Source organism: Akebia trifoliata, chromosome 2 (genome assembly GCF_017979445.1).
Source record: "Akebia trifoliata isolate Shusen 1 chromosome 2, ASM1797944v1, whole genome shotgun sequence".
Classification (NCBI taxonomy): Eukaryota; Viridiplantae; Streptophyta; class Magnoliopsida; order Ranunculales; family Lardizabalaceae; genus Akebia; species Akebia trifoliata.
Window position 1 is genome coordinate 6,576,228 of NC_141376.1, and position 16,608 is coordinate 6,592,835.

The following is a 16,608-nucleotide window of genomic DNA, read 5'->3' on the forward strand; positions in this document are numbered from 1 at the left end:
TTTTAGCAGTCAAGATTTCTTTTATTTTTATTTTTTTAATGAGTCATTTTCAAACAGTCGATGAATCCCAATCCATTACTAGCATCAAAATCTATTAACTATCAATGACAGTCAAAAATGTGTGTGAAGGTAAATTAAATCATGCTCATATGAACATACATGTCAATTAGGAGGTTGGATAAAGCAACCATGATTTTCATATAAACCAAGTCGAGGACTATTCTATCACCATTGCATTGATGAGAAAAAACAAAGGAGTGATGGTGAGGAACAGAGACTGTCCTAAGGAAGATCTCCAGAAGAGAACTCTAATCCCAACCAAGTATTATCTTCTAACTCGGACCAGAACCAAAAATAAACTGGGTTGGATGCATCTGCTAATCAAATATCGATTTACAGCACACCAAGAAGTGGGCATAGCTTGTCTTGTGCAGATCTGGATCAATTATCACTGAAGGTGATGGGAACTGTTGAGGAGTGGTGAGATTCCTCTTGAGATCAACATTATAAAAGGAGTTGGTGGTACTCCCTCAGAACATCGATGATGTTGCTATGTATTTTCACTCTTCAGGCATAATGTTCAATCAACATTCCATGCTTTGGCTTGAGTTCAGCAACTGCAACATCAGCACAGACACTGGCAACCAATGTGAAAATTAGATGTGAAAAATATCGCTAAGAATCTCATAAAGGGATGTCAAGGATATATGAGATCTTTTAAGATGATTAAAGCATCCCGGCCTTCTCAGAGGGTGATTTGCTCACTGACAAATACTGTGATGCTTAGTGTCAACTTTAATACTGAGGACACATGGTATTTGAAGACTATTAAAGATCAGCTACTCTTGTTTTTCCTCTAGGCAAGCAAGATTAGATTTGGTCAATAATTAATAGGTGAATGTGGTTTTAAACCCAAGCTGTGGTATCAACACTCTCAGGTTTTAACCAATTTAGCAAGCTTTCAAGAGGGAGGGAGCGCAACACAAGGACTTCCCAGGAGGTCACCCATCCTAGTACTACTCTCCCCTAAGCACGCTTAGCCGCAGAATTCTGATGAGATCTAGAGCATTGGTGTTGGTATAATCACACCCAACTGCTCTAATGATCAGCCAACTTGGTATTGTTTGCGTATCATACACATCAAAAGAAACTACCCATAACCCATGTAAATGACATGCATCACAGTTTGCTGAAATAGAGTTGCATAACAATTGGACCAAATCAAGGCTTTCAAGCTGTATCAAGATTAGAGGTACAGTTCCACCTAGAAATATGTACACATAAACAAGAAACAAAAGATAAAATCAAGGAACACAAGAATTGAATTTCTTTAGTAAACACTACACAAGCAAGCCGTGTAAGTGGGTTAATTGTTTATAAAAGACAAAAGGCCAACCATACAATGATGACTCTTTGTTTGATTCATGAAAGAAAATGATGATAAAACCCTCCAATAAAGATTGAGAAATGTTAGCTACCTTATACCTGAAAAACACTTGGTGCTGTTTGAATTGAAACGCTCACACTATAAAATAATCAAGCGGACCATCTGCCCCAAGGACCGGTATGACTTAGCTGCTTCTCTTAAGCATTTGTTCTTCTCATCTCGTGACCAGTGCTGGATAGATGAAAATTCCAAAAAACCAACCAAAAAAATGAATCGAAAGAAGTTTCACCACCATGCAAAAACAAGTCAGGTGTAGTCCAAGACATTATTACCTCTCCAAGCATGTTGAGTTTCTCTCTCATATCTTTCAACATCTCTAGCACATCTCCCTTCCATTTGTTGAACTCCAACTCCTTTCCTTCCAAGAGCTTCTCAGAAACCTATACACAAACCATCCCTTAGTTGCTGGAAGTGCCAGTAAGTGGCTCTATGTTAGAAGTGGGAACGACCTCAAAAATAAGAAATTGAACAATTCTAAAACTGGAAGTGCATGTTAGGTGGAAGCTTCCTGCTACTAGAAGCTATACACAATAACAGCTGGTTCGGGAAAATCACTACAAACATACTCAAGTGTCCGAGAATTACACAGTTGAGTGCATATATTTCAGAAACCTTTATATCAACCAAGTTATAAAGATGAAGAATTTTTTTTCTTGTCTGTACAAGTACCAAGTCACCCATCTAGAGTCTTTAAGAAATGAGAATACAGAAGACAAATCATGATACCTCAAACAATGTCTACAATACAAAATTTCCATGTGAGTGCTCAGACAATAAAAAAGATCATTTAGACAATTAGGCATAGGAGGGGAGAAGCAAGTAAAGGATAAAGTGGGATGGATGGAAGAACAAAAGAATGGGCTTTTAAATGGGAAATAGGCACTCCCATTTAGAATACTCCCACTATTATCATAAAATTTTCAGAAACGGAATTGAAGGATCTTGTTCACTTTATGTTATCCAGGTTTGAATAGGAGTCGAAACTGTTGGATTTACTTGAGAGTTGAGCCCCATACCCTAGGATATTGGGGAACATCTATATCGTCAATAATTTATATTTATTTTTTATTTTTTATCTTTCATTGTAAGGTTAAATATTCAGGTACTGTGATTCATGTTGCCAACCCCACTAATTCAGATAGGGTGTAGATGATGATGACTAAATATCCAAGAAATATTGAGACATATTCTATGAATATGAATATAGAAAGAATAGTGCATAGGATATAATTCAAAAGAAAGCTTTATTGAGAATTTTATTTATACCTACACATGATCCCTATAGGCTTTTATATAGAAAATTACATCACTCCAAAAAACAAAGAAAATCCTAATCAACAAAATCTTCCCTAATTAGAAATTGCATGAAGCAGGAAATAGTGAGCAGGGACTCATCACTCAAGTGAGAGAAACAATAGTCTAGAAACACAACAAAATACCTCTTCCATGTAGAGCTAATTAGGAGAGGCATTGAAAAACATGATTCAAAGATTCATTCTATTTTTGGCTGAGAGTAGGAGGAAACATGTTGGAAAAATGTGCAGTTTTTTCCAGATTTTTGTGACCGAGAGGGTCTATTTGAGCTACGATTTAAGTGGGTCCCACAATTTATAAGAGGCAGGACCACTTGGAAACTTATTCTTCTCATCAAGGAGAATAATTTCATGTTTAGTTGTCAAAAATCCATTTTGGGTGAATGACAAATCGGCTCCAAACAACTCCTTAATTCCTATCAGAGGACACTTCTTGATTTTGAAAGGGGCACACCCCTTAATTCAGGAAGGACACACCTCTTGATTTTGAAGGGGCACACCTCTTAATTCAGAGAGGACACATTTCTTGGTTTCCATGGGTGCCTATTCATTCTGTAAGGACACCTCTTTTGGTTTTGGGTTGTCACTTAAGAGACACATTTCCTTTTCCAAGAGACATTATGTCTCTTAGAACCATCTTTTCCCAAGAAACACCTTGTCTCTTAAAATTCTATAAATAGGTCATTTCGACCTTAGTTTTTCTAATTCAAAATTTTCTCTTCTTCTCTACTGTTTTAATGTACTTCCATTCTGATTTCTCGTCTGCGTTCTTTGAGAGTACAAGCTTAGCGTTCGGTTCGCTAGACGTGTAGATTGTAGTGTTGTCTCTGCACATGTGATCATTGTATCTTAGGAGACAATTATTCATTGATCCGTGTGCACCAAGTTGCGGAAACAAAATTGTCTTAAGGTCATTGTGTTCAACACAAGCCTCGGTCAATCTTTATTTTGTTCGATTCTTGGGTATCTACCGGATAACAAAACATTGACCTCAAAATTTTGAATGTTTCGGATTATCTCAAAATGTTTCAATCAAGATCATTTCAATTTGTTTTTCTAACAGAAACATTGTCCGGAAATGAGATTTTAAACCTTCTTGAAAAACAACAGACTATCACCAGCAAATTGAAGGTGAGATTACAAACCTTAACCTCAAAACCTCCAATATTTGAAAATAATCTTCCTGACTCAACCACAATGACAAAAGAATGGGGGGAGGGTTCTTTACCCCTCTCAAACTCTTGAAAAGACTCCTACGACTATCGTGACCAAGATCGAAACAGACCATTAACATGCTTTCCATTATCTATTTAATCCAGACCATCCGAGAACCCATCCTTCCATCATATATTCCAAAATACTCCAATTTAAATGATCGTAAACCATTCCGAGATTGATTTTTTATAAACAATTCTTAGATTGTCCGATCTAACCCCTGGAATCAATAAGCGATAAGAATGCCATCCAAAATCTACCGGTCCTTGACAAAATCAACATTTGATCTTTGCCAACTGTCAAGTGGCTGCAAGCCTGCAAGTACACAGACCCGTACCCAAAAAATTTAATGGGCAATTCCACAAAATTCAACTCTTCCCTGGAACGTTAGCAAGGTATAATCAAGATAACATTCTATAGATAATTTTTGAAGTTCTAAAGAACTGCCAATTGGAGTTCATAAAGTTTTTAGACAATTAGAAGAATAGGGAAAGGAAACTAAAATAATTGTTTTCCCAATGAAACCTTTTAGAAAATCTATACAAAATAAGCAAAGCACCCCCTTCATTCAAACTAGATGTGATCTCTGTCACTCAATAAATATTTGCAAACTTCAAGAACACATTGATCAGAAGAAAGAATATTTATTATCACCAAATATCCTATACATTAACAATAGCATTGGCAAGGTTATCCCCAATAATATGTTCTCATCCAAAAGTTACACAAATCAGATTTTGTGCATTATTGAAAAAGAGGCATCAAATGTTAATTGCCGAGACCTACCTGTTTTGTTATCACTTGACCGCCCGATATATGAGCAAAATATATGTTATAGAAATGGCAAAGGAAGAGTGGGGCGCTCTTTTCTGCAAGTTCCTCCAAATATTTGGCATATGAAACTCCAGGAGAACTTGGTTGTGGAATGACATAATCTTGTTGGCGGAACCACTCTAGATCTTTTGAAAGACTTTCCGTTCTCTCCAATCCAGTTTTTCTAAAGTAAGCATCTGTAGAATGCGAAACACGGAAAAAAAAAAGTGATTTTTATCCCTTTTGAAATTACTATGGGTTCAACCCTAAAAGAAAAAAAAATCCCAAATTTGATCTTAGGAAGCTAATAGGGTGGGAGAAACAGAAAATTGAAAATATCATCTTCATGAATTGGGTATCTTTTACACTCGTAAACAATTACAATCTACAATGAAGGAAATTAGGAAGAATAAGAGCTGGAGAGATTGGTTCTATAGGTCGATTTGGAGGGTAATTAGTTTAGATGAGTAGAATTAAGAAAGCTACAAACTTTGAAACTAAAAAATAAACATGGAGTTAGAACAAAAGAAAGTGCTCACAAGCTACATGATCGGATTCATCGACAATACGATCTAGGGTTTGGAAGACGAGCTTGCTATTGACTAGATACTTGAGGAAACCTTCAATGCTAGGTTGCCATGTCTCTCCATCTCCATCACCATCACTATCACTATCACTATCATTATCTCCTCCTCCACTTTTATTATTGTCGTTGCGAAGTTTCATGGCGACGAACCTCATCTCTTCAACGATACCCTTGCTCTCTCCTGGGTAAAGCTTCCTATATCTCTTCCTCCTCTTTAACAATGGAGCTGCATTTATTGTTGTTGTTGTTGTTGATGGTGGTGATGTTGTTGCTGTTGTTGTTGTTGATGATGGTGGTGGTGCTGTTGTTGTTGTTGTGGAAATGGAGTTATTATCATTATTAGTAGAGGAATCGTTGGTGGAGCAACAGAAGACGAAGAAGAAGCCATTTCTGCTCCCACACTTGTTGTTTTTGGTGTTCTTTAGAGAATCTTTTTGTAATCTACGGTCGTAAGGAAATAGAATAGATTGGTGGCTCTGTCTGGGCAAAGAAAGAGGAGATGGTAATTGCAGTTGATTTAGTCTGTTAGTGTAATTAGGGTTGAAATGAGGAAATGGAAGCAGCCATGACAACATCCTTCCTTCACTGCAACTAATCCTCGACTTTGGGCACCGAAGAGTCTCTACAGTCCACTGAACTCTCCACCCCGATTGGTGGAAGCAATTCTTAAGAGAGCTGCTATTAGCTCACCAACTTTTACTTATAACACACCAATCTATATGATAAAAGAGTGGTGATATTCTGACTACCCACCTAGCATACTCAAGACGTGACAAGTTTAGAAATCGTAGATCTACGTTCCTCGGGATACACGGTTCTCTCCAGATACACATTTTCATGGGGAGACGTGCATCTCCAGGGAACACACAGATTTATGATTGCTGAATTTTGCCACGTGGGATAATCAGTATTATAATTCATGATATAAAAATAACCTCTTATTAATGGGTAAATTACCATTTTGTGAGTTGAATATGACGGAAATTCTTATTCAAGCTTGCAGTTCATCTTAATTCCAAAAAAGAGTGAAGAGCGAGCCCACATGTTTTTCAAAGTTTAAGTGGGGATCTAACTGATATAAAATAGTGAGATATTTAAATTAACAAAATATAGTGAACTCGTGCCATTATCACTTTTCAAATAGCGATTATCACTTTTCAAATAGATATTAACAATATCACTACTTAATATCAAAGAGATCACATTTTGAAAACCTGTGGGTCTTCATCACAAATTTGATCACTCCAAAAAATTAATTTCACAAAATAATATAATTCAAAAATTCTTCAGTAAAAAGACACCACCCCCAAAAAATAATAATAATAATAACAAAATAAATATTACTTGTGGGACAACATTTTTGCAGAAACAAAATACCAAAAAACTCAGCTTAGTGAAGGAAAAAATATCTCAATTTTTTTTCCTTTTGTGCAAAACTATAGATGCCTGATACCCTGCCTATTTGTCAAGAGTATAGATTCAAACAGCAACAATTTCATGTTAAATATTAAAAGCCTTATCTACATTGCATCCCAAATTTTTTTTAGAAATCTCCAGGTGGGCTTTATCTGTACACTGATTCTCAAAAATAGATAAATTACAACAAATCACACTAGCAGAGCCATAGGACATTGCGCCCTCCTTACGGAAGAGATCATGGGTCCAAGACTTCCCTAGTGTTCTAGGCTTCTTGATGATGAATGTTGAGCTATGGAGCATGCAGACATGTTTCATAATCTTTCCTTTCTCCAAGTTAAAATTCACGGCCATATATGGTTCTTGATGCATTGCAAGCAACAGTTGTCATCACCTGATTCTTTGCATCTTGACAGACGCTCCAAGTTTAAAACTTCAAAATTAGAACAATATGGAACTCCAGGATTTTCAATCCAGTCTTGAAAACTTCATACTGAAACATCTCTTTTCAATGTATAGTGAGCTTTTAGCTTCTGCAAGAAGTCTAATATCTCTTTATAAGATGGATCAGTGCGGTCAACAGGCTTACACGAATTTATATGATCCGTTGATTCCAATACCTGATCCCAAATTAGAAAAAATAAATAAATGTGTGAGCTAATGTTTTGTATGTGATCTCAGAATTTCTATAAGGAGGAATGCTAATGTTTAAAGACCTCTTGGGGATGTTAGCATTCTCCAACACTTTTTTTCTTCTATAAATACCCTTACCCATTTTGTCATTTAGTGAAAAAGACAAGGATATATTAGTTTTTTTTATATAATAAATGTTTATTTATGTAATTAATACTTGTCTCTTTCACAATAAATGTTAAGGATATTTAATCTTTAAAATTAAATGTCTTGTTGCAATAAAGGATTTGGCAATCAATGCAAACAGATATTTATTGTATTAAAGACCAACATACCCCTATTTATTTTCACAAAAAAGACAATGAATAGGGGTGTTATTGAAAAAATAAAGTGTTGGAGAATGCTAATGTCCCCATAAGGTCTTGGACGTTAACATTCCCCTTGTATAAGTATTTATGCCTGTTGACACAAGTGAAAATTTTCAAGGTAATTACAGAACTGGCTCTAAGCATCAAAAGCGTGAATGCAACAAAAATAAATAATATATGCGTATGTATTACCAAGCACTTTCTAACCAAATATTAAAAAGTAAGATAACTTGTTTCATAAGAATTTAAAAAAAAAACAAAAACAAAAAGAGATCAGCAAGACGATTACTTAAAAAAAATATATACATCAATTTCAATAAGTCAATACCTTTCATTTTAATAACTTAGCATACCAAATCTTCATCCACCTATAGTCTATTAGCAAATCATGTTTTATAGAATTCTTCTGTCTGTCTCAATAAATTTTAACTGGCCACTTTACCAACTAGACATTAAAAATGCATTTCTTCATGGAGATTTACAGGAGGAAGTGTATATGGATCAGCCCCCAAGTTTTGTAGTTGTTGAAGGGAAAGAATTCTAACAATATTTATTAAACATGCATTACCATCTGATCTCCCTCGACTTCAGATTTCTGACTCTGAAAAATTCCTTTAAAACTGTTTGGAAGGGTTTGACTCATCCGAATCATCTCAGACTAGTAAGGTGCCAAGATGAGACAGGGAACCAAGTTTAAAACCCATGGTATTAGATATCATACCAGAATAAAGGTTTGAAATTTCGATATTCAAGGTCCTGTTTCAGTTTCATGCAATTCCAAACAATTTTGAGTTTTGCATTTATACAAACTTCCTTTTTTTTTTAATATATAGATTGATGAGAATTATAGAAACTGAAGTTTGGACATTTAATTTTGGTTTCAGCACGGATGAAAACTATGTCTAAAACAACATTTGGAACTCGAGATGAATACTATTTATCCAAAAAAATAAAAATAAATAAAGGAGATAAATACTAGGATCACATTTGATCTCTATGTGCTCTCTGTACAGAAGACGCGCCATCTTCAAGAACAGTAGAATATTCAATAGGTAGAATCTAAGTTTCTAAGCATTGGTTCAATTACATTCTTTTGAGCAGTTAGGAAAACAAACAGCAGACAGCTCCGGGAAATGTTGATGTCTATCGCAAGCATTGGGTCCTAGCAACAGCCAAAACCATGTTTTTTTACATAAAAACCAAAAAGAGCAACCCTTTTTCGTTTTCTAGTGGCAACTCATGGCATTTTCATACAGAACTTTTAAGGTTCTGTGATTATTAATAAAAATGCCATCACACAATGACAATAAAGCCGTTGCCCTTAGTTATTAGAATACCAAAAAAATGATTGCCTTTTAGGGGTGTTTATGGAAAAAGCATGGTGTTGGAGGTTGCTAACATCTTCCCCTTTTCAATCTATTAGTTCTTTTGTTAAAAGCCAACTAATCTAATACTATCCAATATCGATCTTAAACTTACAACAAGTTCACCAAAGCCAGGATATGCTGATTCCATCGGTACAATTTCCATTCGAAAAGCCCACCCTCCGTAACCTTCAACTATTGGAGTTACCTTGGTCTGTAAAACAGCTCTATCAGCCTACCAAAGCCAATGAAGGATGATATTGAAATGCCAAGGAGCTAGATTCTAGAACACAACTTGAGTTACCTCACAGAAACTGAGAACATCAAGCTTCCCTTTATTATGAAGGTGACGAATAAAGTCATTAAGCTCAACCAATCTTGGAGATCCACTCCTCAGCTCCCCTATCTACAAGATGGCAGGAAGTAAGCACAAATGCCATTGCATAATATACAAGAACTGTCCATGAAAATTCAAGGACTAACACGATGTATTCTTGAAATCCATAACTCCACTTATATAGAAAAAGTACTAACAGTGGGTGTTGGTCGAAATACAAGGCCCATTCTCCAAGGCATGTCTGCAAGTTTGCTTCCAAAATGTGGACAGCTATAGAACACCTGAAACCACAATGCAAACAACCAAGTGTAGAGAGAAAAAAGTATGGTAAGAAATGAGAGGAAACACTGCATACTGGCATAGAGAATTATTAGCTTCTAGATTGAAGGAAACCTACAATTCCACTGGTGTTGTTAACTAGATTATTAAAATTATATTCCTTTGCTTGGTAGAGCATCTGCTTCACAACCAGGCCTCCCAAGCTGCAAATAAGACACAATGAAAACATTAAGCGTTTGTACGAAAGGCAACCTAAGCATACTAGTTTCAACATAAACAGATCGGAAATCATATACAAGATATTTTTTTCCCCAAAGAGAAGGAATCACATATTTAATACCCCATCTCGGCCATACAAACTTAATGTGAACCAATAATTATGAAAATAAAATATGAGAATCAATTATGGCTTCTTTGAAAGAATGTGTTGGGATGTCAGACATGGGAATATAAAATGATGTCTGGCCCAAAAAATTATTGGACAATAGAGTTTCCTTAATATCACACAAAGACTTAAACAATTTACCAAGTTGGCACCTTCAAAGTTTCCAACAAATATCAAACCTGTGTAAGCAAACTGTGCTAGAAAAGAAAAACAATTGGAATCCTAAAACATACCTGTGTGTCACAAAAATGACTGGTCGATTCCCAATGCCTGCAGCAACTAGCTTCTTTAGTAGCATCGAGCTGACTTCCTGCACATTTCAGTAGAACATAGGTTAGCGACAGCCCTCCACAGAAATTCCCTTAAGCTCAACTTGAGAGGAAACAAACAGAAAAGTAAAACTGTCAAAAACTTAAAATATATAAAATGCTCTCTGCTAGAAGTACATACTATCTACTAGAAGTAGGAAGTCTTTAAGGCAACTGGTAATAACCACTTCAATACCAAGCATAAATGGAAAAAAATAACTATCTGCCTATAGAAGAAACCTAATAACCTCAGAAATGCATGCTGAAAAATGGTTTCCAAAAGAAGTTTCAAAACAAAAATGAAAATAAACTTAAAGTGACATGATAATCAAGCCCACAAATACATCTAGATGTATCCTAACACCATGTAATAGAAAGACTTAATCAAATACATTTAGCTTTTAGCATGAACAACAATGTTCAATATTAGCTATTTATACAACAAAACAACAAAAAAAAAGGTCAGTCGATAAAAAAAATTTATGTATATATATAACCCTCAAATACTATGGTTCATACTAAACACTGGAATAAAAAATTTCTAGGACAATAGCATGTTTCATGGGGACTGAACTCTGGATTCCATGGAAGATCAAGGAATAACAGCAACCGAAAGTTGGCAGGCAGTCACTAACAAATTTGAGAGGAGCAAGATCTACATAATAAATTAGTGCAACTCTCAGAAAAAGCAGATGTAATAAACAATGACATACAAATCCTCCTCCCCCCCACACCCCAAAAAACAAATAAATAAATAATATCGTATAACTATTAAAGGACAAACCTGAAGAGGCAGGCTAGCTCCAGACCACTGAGTCAGATTTGTCTGCATGAATCATTCAATTAGATGGTACATGTTCATCAGAGGGTCCCAACCTGGAGACGACCTTGGAAAATTAAAATTACAAGAGCTGCTACGCACATGAGGAAAAATGATTTCCACCTTCTCAAGAAAATTAATTAAGAGAATATATTTTTACTATTCTCAACAAGAATGTGAAACCTTCCACCAAAACAATCTCAAGATATAATGCAGTAATGGACAACACAAACCTTGTATTTAACAGTAAACAAGCGAGCACTGGGGAAGTCAGTTGCAAGCCATTCTCTTGGCCAAAATGTTCCTTGTTTCCCGGCCTCTTGATCAATACTTTCTACCAGACCAGATTTACTAGTTGTTGAAGACTTGTCCTCTGTTATGCGCCAAGTCTTGAATGGCCCACCACGCAGGCCATGAACAAAAACAATATCCAGTAAAGGCATCTCGGATTGTGAACAGTTGTCAGACCCATCAATAGAAGTGGATAAGCTATCATAATTTGAATCTCTAGTCACAAACCTATCCTCACCATCAACTGATTCTTCGTCAAATGGAGAAGAATTATTATTACAATTCGGCTTTTTTATAAATGGAGAATTCTGTTGGGCAGTATCTGAATCAGTTTTGTAAGAACACTTCCAATGTGGGAGTTCAGGGTTGATCAAAAATATCGTGGCATCATACCGTGCACACACGCTATTTTGGTTTTTTACACCACCATCATGAACATTATCATCAACACGGTGACTGTTTTCTTCGGGGGAAAATATATTTAACATTGTCGCTCTAGCATAACTTTGAATTTTCAGGTCATTGCAACCAGGAATCTTCCCACTGGCACAATCATCAAGCCATTTGCACCAAATTTCGTCTGCTAATATGACCTTCTGAACTTTTGGTAGAACAGAAAGAATAGTAAGCAACTGAGCTGCGTGCCTTCGAATATGAGCTGTAGGAGGAACTCGAACGCTAGAAGAATCATGGGCATCTGGAACCTTTGCGACCTGCTCCTGTGTCTCAAGGACTCTTGATGCATCATATGCTTCGATTGCAGCCAGATGTTCATAATCATCCCGCAACAATAAGCGCCTTAACAAACACAGGATCCCAAAATCAGCTATTCTATTTTGGCACACCAAATCTTCGGCACAAACCCCAGTCAGTGCTTTAATACCCTTAAGTGTAGCTATTGCAGAATCTGCAGCATCAAACTTGCGTGAACTAGCTTTCTTCATACTTTTAAATGGCGTGGAAAAGGGTTCCAAAGAAAGAAGATCTGCAAGAGGGAATGTATCAACAGAATCCATGGCTGTTCCATACTGGTTCCCTGCCAGATTAACGACAGCCACAGCCAACTGATTGGCAATCTGTGCAGCAGGAAGAGTGCTGGAATGATCCATTTGAGTCTGCAAAGATCAACCGAATTCCATAAATGTTGATAGAAAATTTAACACCAGCCTGACACTTCTCTAGAAATCACAGCTATTAAACTTTGTATATTTAGATGGGAAAAATGGTTATAAAAAATGAACATATTAAACCTTCACTTTGTCGCTTTTAGGCTGAATGCTTCCTTTGATTGATGTTTTTTTGCTGGAACTAAGAATCTCAGTGAGCAAAATAGTTAACCATCCTTGAGAAATTGGAATTGAAGATGGTCCATGGTCTTCAAGAATGCATGAAAGGATTTTTGTAGATGATAACCGGATAACATCAGAGGAAAACTTTCCACAAACCCAAGGCAAAAGAATACTGGACCACTTTTGACTTTCTTCAAGAGATAAATGCACATCCCCTGTACAAAGCAATTCCAAGGCCTTGGCCAATGCTTCTTGCACATGCATATGTTTCTCAGTCTGTTTAGCAATTTCCCTCATTAAGTGAAGACCCTTCTCCAAAACTATCTTTTGTGCACCAGAACTTCTCTCAACAGCGACCAGAAAGGCTGACAAAGCCACCCGAGCCAATGGAATGTCTTCAGTTTTACTTGCCTGGGAAATGGTAGAAAGAAGACTGGAACTCCAATCAGGAACAGAATCAATCAACGACAAGTTTTGGTCCTCTAATAGCAATCGAGCCACCAAACTCCCATGCCATCTCACAGTTCTTTCAGGTGCCACTAAAGCAGTCATGATTGCATGCCCATCTTGGTCAAGTTCATGAATATGAGAACGATTAAGATCTGATGCCAATGCCCAATTTGCCAGGGCCCATGCTGCAAAAGGTACAGCAACATGTTGGCTCTGCAAATCATCCCATAGGCCTGGAGCAGAAAGATGAACCAAACTCCCTTGTGCTTGGGAATTATCATGTTTTTTTTCCTGAAAAGGAGTTCTAGGAACATATCTAACTGGTTCGGATAAAGGCTCCAATTTTGGATACCCATTTATTCTTGATAGCCCCAGTACAGTTGTACCTCCGAGAATCTTTATCCCAATTCCCCGAATTCCTTTTCCACCATCCTCATCTTCATTCCCATGTGGTTCATCCAAATGTAAGCTACCTTCCTCGATGACTTCAATGACTGCTGCAATATCTCTCATATCTGCATCAGCTGACAAGTATGGCCGAAATGATGCTTTATCGAAGCTATCACAGTTGGAAGTGACCATGTCCATAATGGCAGCCACAAGCATGCTCCTACCTTTCCAACTATGAGAAGTATCCGGTGAACTTTGTCTAATTTGCTGCTCCCAAGAAAAACAAGTTCAAAACATTGATAAAAAATCACAATAAGCAGAAGTGAAAATACAAGAGATCTTGTTTATTATATGTAGAATTGAATGTGTAAGCCTAGGATGTAAAATCCTGTCCCATGAAGCCCTTAAACCAGATAGGATGAGTCCCGGCCCCTTGACTCGGGTGAATATCCAATTCCCAAGAAAGCATCCCAGCGCACACACATTCAAGTATGGCTATCTGGAGAATTGGAGAAAGATTCATGGGAACAAAGAAAGATAGAAAACAAGGCAAAATCCATGTGGTAAAGGATAACTACATATCACATCAAATAAGGAAACAAACCTCTAACAAGGATATTCCTAAATCAAGGGACAAAATTCGGATTTGTAGGGATTCACAAGGAAGAGCCTATATAATATAAATACCATTCCATCATAGGGAAAAGGTACACAATCTTGCAAACTTAAGAGTTGTTACTCTCCAAAAAATAAAGTTTATGACTTGATCATCAAAGAGTATCCTTAGCTGGACAGCCAGAGCACTCAACAAAGGAAAGAACTCAAGGCAGGGGCTAGAGTAACAGTAAAAAAATCACCCACAAAAGAATGAAATTCGTTTAGCGACCCCAGATATTTGGGAAAAAGATTTAATAATGGTAAAGATGAAGATTAAGGAGTTTCTCTTCAAAATATCATCCACTTAAAATATATGAATGGAAATATAAAAAATGGTTGATTTGGGATCTCTCCTAGGTATCAATCCTTATGCTTCGTCTCTAAGAATATACTAAGTTGCAATCTATACATTCTACCTTTGTAAGCCTATTTCTTAAACGTTTTCAATTTTCAAATTTACCTCGTCTCTAGTCTTGTCAGCGAAGATAACATGTAGTACTATTCAAAAACTTCTACCACTAATTTTCTAAACTAGGTTGACATAAGTTATCGATTGAGCCGCGATGAATATGTCTACCAATTCATTGAATTCTATATGAATGCGCATAATCCTTAAGGGTCCATTCTAAATTTAATGAAATACTTTGATTGTCAACAATCATCCAGAAATATATATATATACTAGAAATTGATTGGTGGTTAATTTAAATTTACACTTAATTCGGTGCATTCCATAGAATCCAAATCAGCAGACTTCAAGAACTCACCTTTTTTGATCCCGGCTGAAACGAGAAGATAAACCTTAGAAGATTCGGAACAGCGTGTGGTCGCCCAAGTACGGCCTCACACACATTTGGATCCGAAATCAAGTGTGCAAGAGCCCTAGCAGACTCAGCTTGGATCCCACCACAACCATCTCCCGACGATGAAACTGCCTCCAATAGCCAATCCACCACAGCACCACCACCCGCCCCGACAATTGCCGACCTACGGTTCTCGTTCGCTGCAGCGATATCAGCAAGGAGCGCTGCAACCTTAAGTTCGAACCCGGACCGAACCTCCTGGTTGGCCGAAGAAAGTACCGAGCTTAACGATTTCAATAGAACGGCAGCAGCAATACCTGTCTGCTTCATCTGATTAACAATCTTCTTGAAAGAATCATTCGATCTCTCAATGGCGTGCTCGAGATCAGCGTAAAGATCAATGGATTTCTTTTTGAGAGAATCGTCTGATGAGGTTAAGAAAGCGGCGGAAGCAATAATGGCCGAAATTAGGGTTGCAGAGATGGCGAAGAGAGGTTTACGTGAGAGGAAATATGGAGGAGAGAGAGTGTTGGGTTGATGGAGCATTGGAGAGGGAGAAGGAGGGACGTGTTGGGGATTTTTGACATCTTTTGGGTATTCGATGAGATTTTCGGATTGGCGTGAAGAAGTGGAGGAACAGTAAGAGGCGGTGCTGAGAGGAGAGAAGCGGATTCTATTACGAGTTCTGATGCAGAGACGGATCATCTTCACGGGTTCGAAAGACGAAATTGAGGTCTCATAATAAGTCTTGTGTTTTGAGTTCTGGTTTCGGTTTGATTTACTTCTTCGTATATAGGGAGGGAGTTTATTCTAGGGGCAAAATGGTCCAGAAACTCGCCCTTCGTGTAGACAATCGGTTAGAAGTCGAATCAATTTCCTACGCGTTGCGTAATCGCCGCCTCCCCTAAAGGGTGAAAACAAAGACCTATAAAGGGTATATTCTCAAATATTTACAAAACATTTCGGTATTTCCGAAATTTTGCTTTCTTCCACACACACACACACAACCACATGGTGTTGAGTAAAATATTATCAAAATTTTAATATTATGTGACGACTTTGGCAACATTAACAACATTTTAAAAATATCAAAAACATTTCTAATTAGTTGGGGGATTTATCCATACTCGTACTCAAATAATTTTAAAAAATTATATAAAATTGGATGTTATCACATTTTCTTAAGATAATAAATATTTAAATTATTTTAAAAAAAAATTGTATCAAAATGCAAAAAATATAATTGACTATGTTTATGTTTCCAAAATGCTAGACAAGTTGTGTTAGATGACACATGATTCAATATAAAGGACAATTCACATTGAATATTGTTGGGTTTTGGTAATATAAAATCACCATTCTTTTGTGTTCAATAGGTTGATGGATATTTTTCTTATATAGGGTATTTTTGGTATTTTCTTTTATTAACTTATGAGAAACAAAA

The 16,608-nt window shown here is 36.7% G+C and overlaps 2 protein-coding genes across 4 annotated transcripts; both read right to left on the minus strand.

Annotated features, from left to right (window-relative positions):
* Positions 1-368: 368 nt before the first annotated feature.
* On the minus strand, positions 369-6,425 carry HO2 (heme oxygenase 2). Of its 2 annotated transcripts, none has more exons than XM_086426021.1 (5): positions 5,328-6,425; positions 4,762-4,985; positions 1,720-1,827; positions 1,479-1,618; positions 369-637 (listed from the first exon to the last, which is right to left on the minus strand). In XM_086426021.1, exons 1-4 carry the CDS (start codon positions 5,947-5,949, stop codon positions 1,526-1,528), a joined length of 1,047 nt encoding a protein of 348 aa, XP_086282147.1. In that variant the 5' UTR covers positions 5,950-6,425; the 3' UTR covers positions 369-637; positions 1,479-1,525. The 2 variants fall into 2 exon arrangements, with proteins under 2 accessions (XP_086282147.1, XP_086282138.1); XM_086426012.1 differs by having other exon boundaries at positions 1,486-1,618; positions 5,328-6,420.
* Positions 6,426-6,848: 423 nt separating this feature from the next.
* On the minus strand, positions 6,849-16,020 carry LOC147409158 (uncharacterized). 2 transcript variants are annotated; one of them, XM_086425997.1, is made up of 10 exons: positions 15,129-16,016; positions 12,826-13,971; positions 11,518-12,690; positions 11,249-11,290; positions 10,390-10,466; positions 9,890-9,974; positions 9,690-9,773; positions 9,460-9,561; positions 9,271-9,369; positions 6,849-7,410 (listed from the first exon to the last, which is right to left on the minus strand). In XM_086425997.1, exons 1-10 carry the CDS (start codon positions 15,867-15,869, stop codon positions 7,279-7,281), a joined length of 3,681 nt encoding a protein of 1,226 aa, XP_086282123.1. In that variant the 5' UTR covers positions 15,870-16,016; the 3' UTR covers positions 6,849-7,278. The 2 variants fall into 2 exon arrangements, 1 of the variants encoding a protein (XP_086282123.1); XR_015172800.1 differs by lacking the exons at positions 6,849-7,410; positions 9,271-9,369; positions 9,460-9,561; positions 9,690-9,773; positions 9,890-9,974 and having other exon boundaries at positions 11,249-11,340; positions 15,129-16,020.
* Positions 16,021-16,608: the final 588 nt, after the last annotated feature.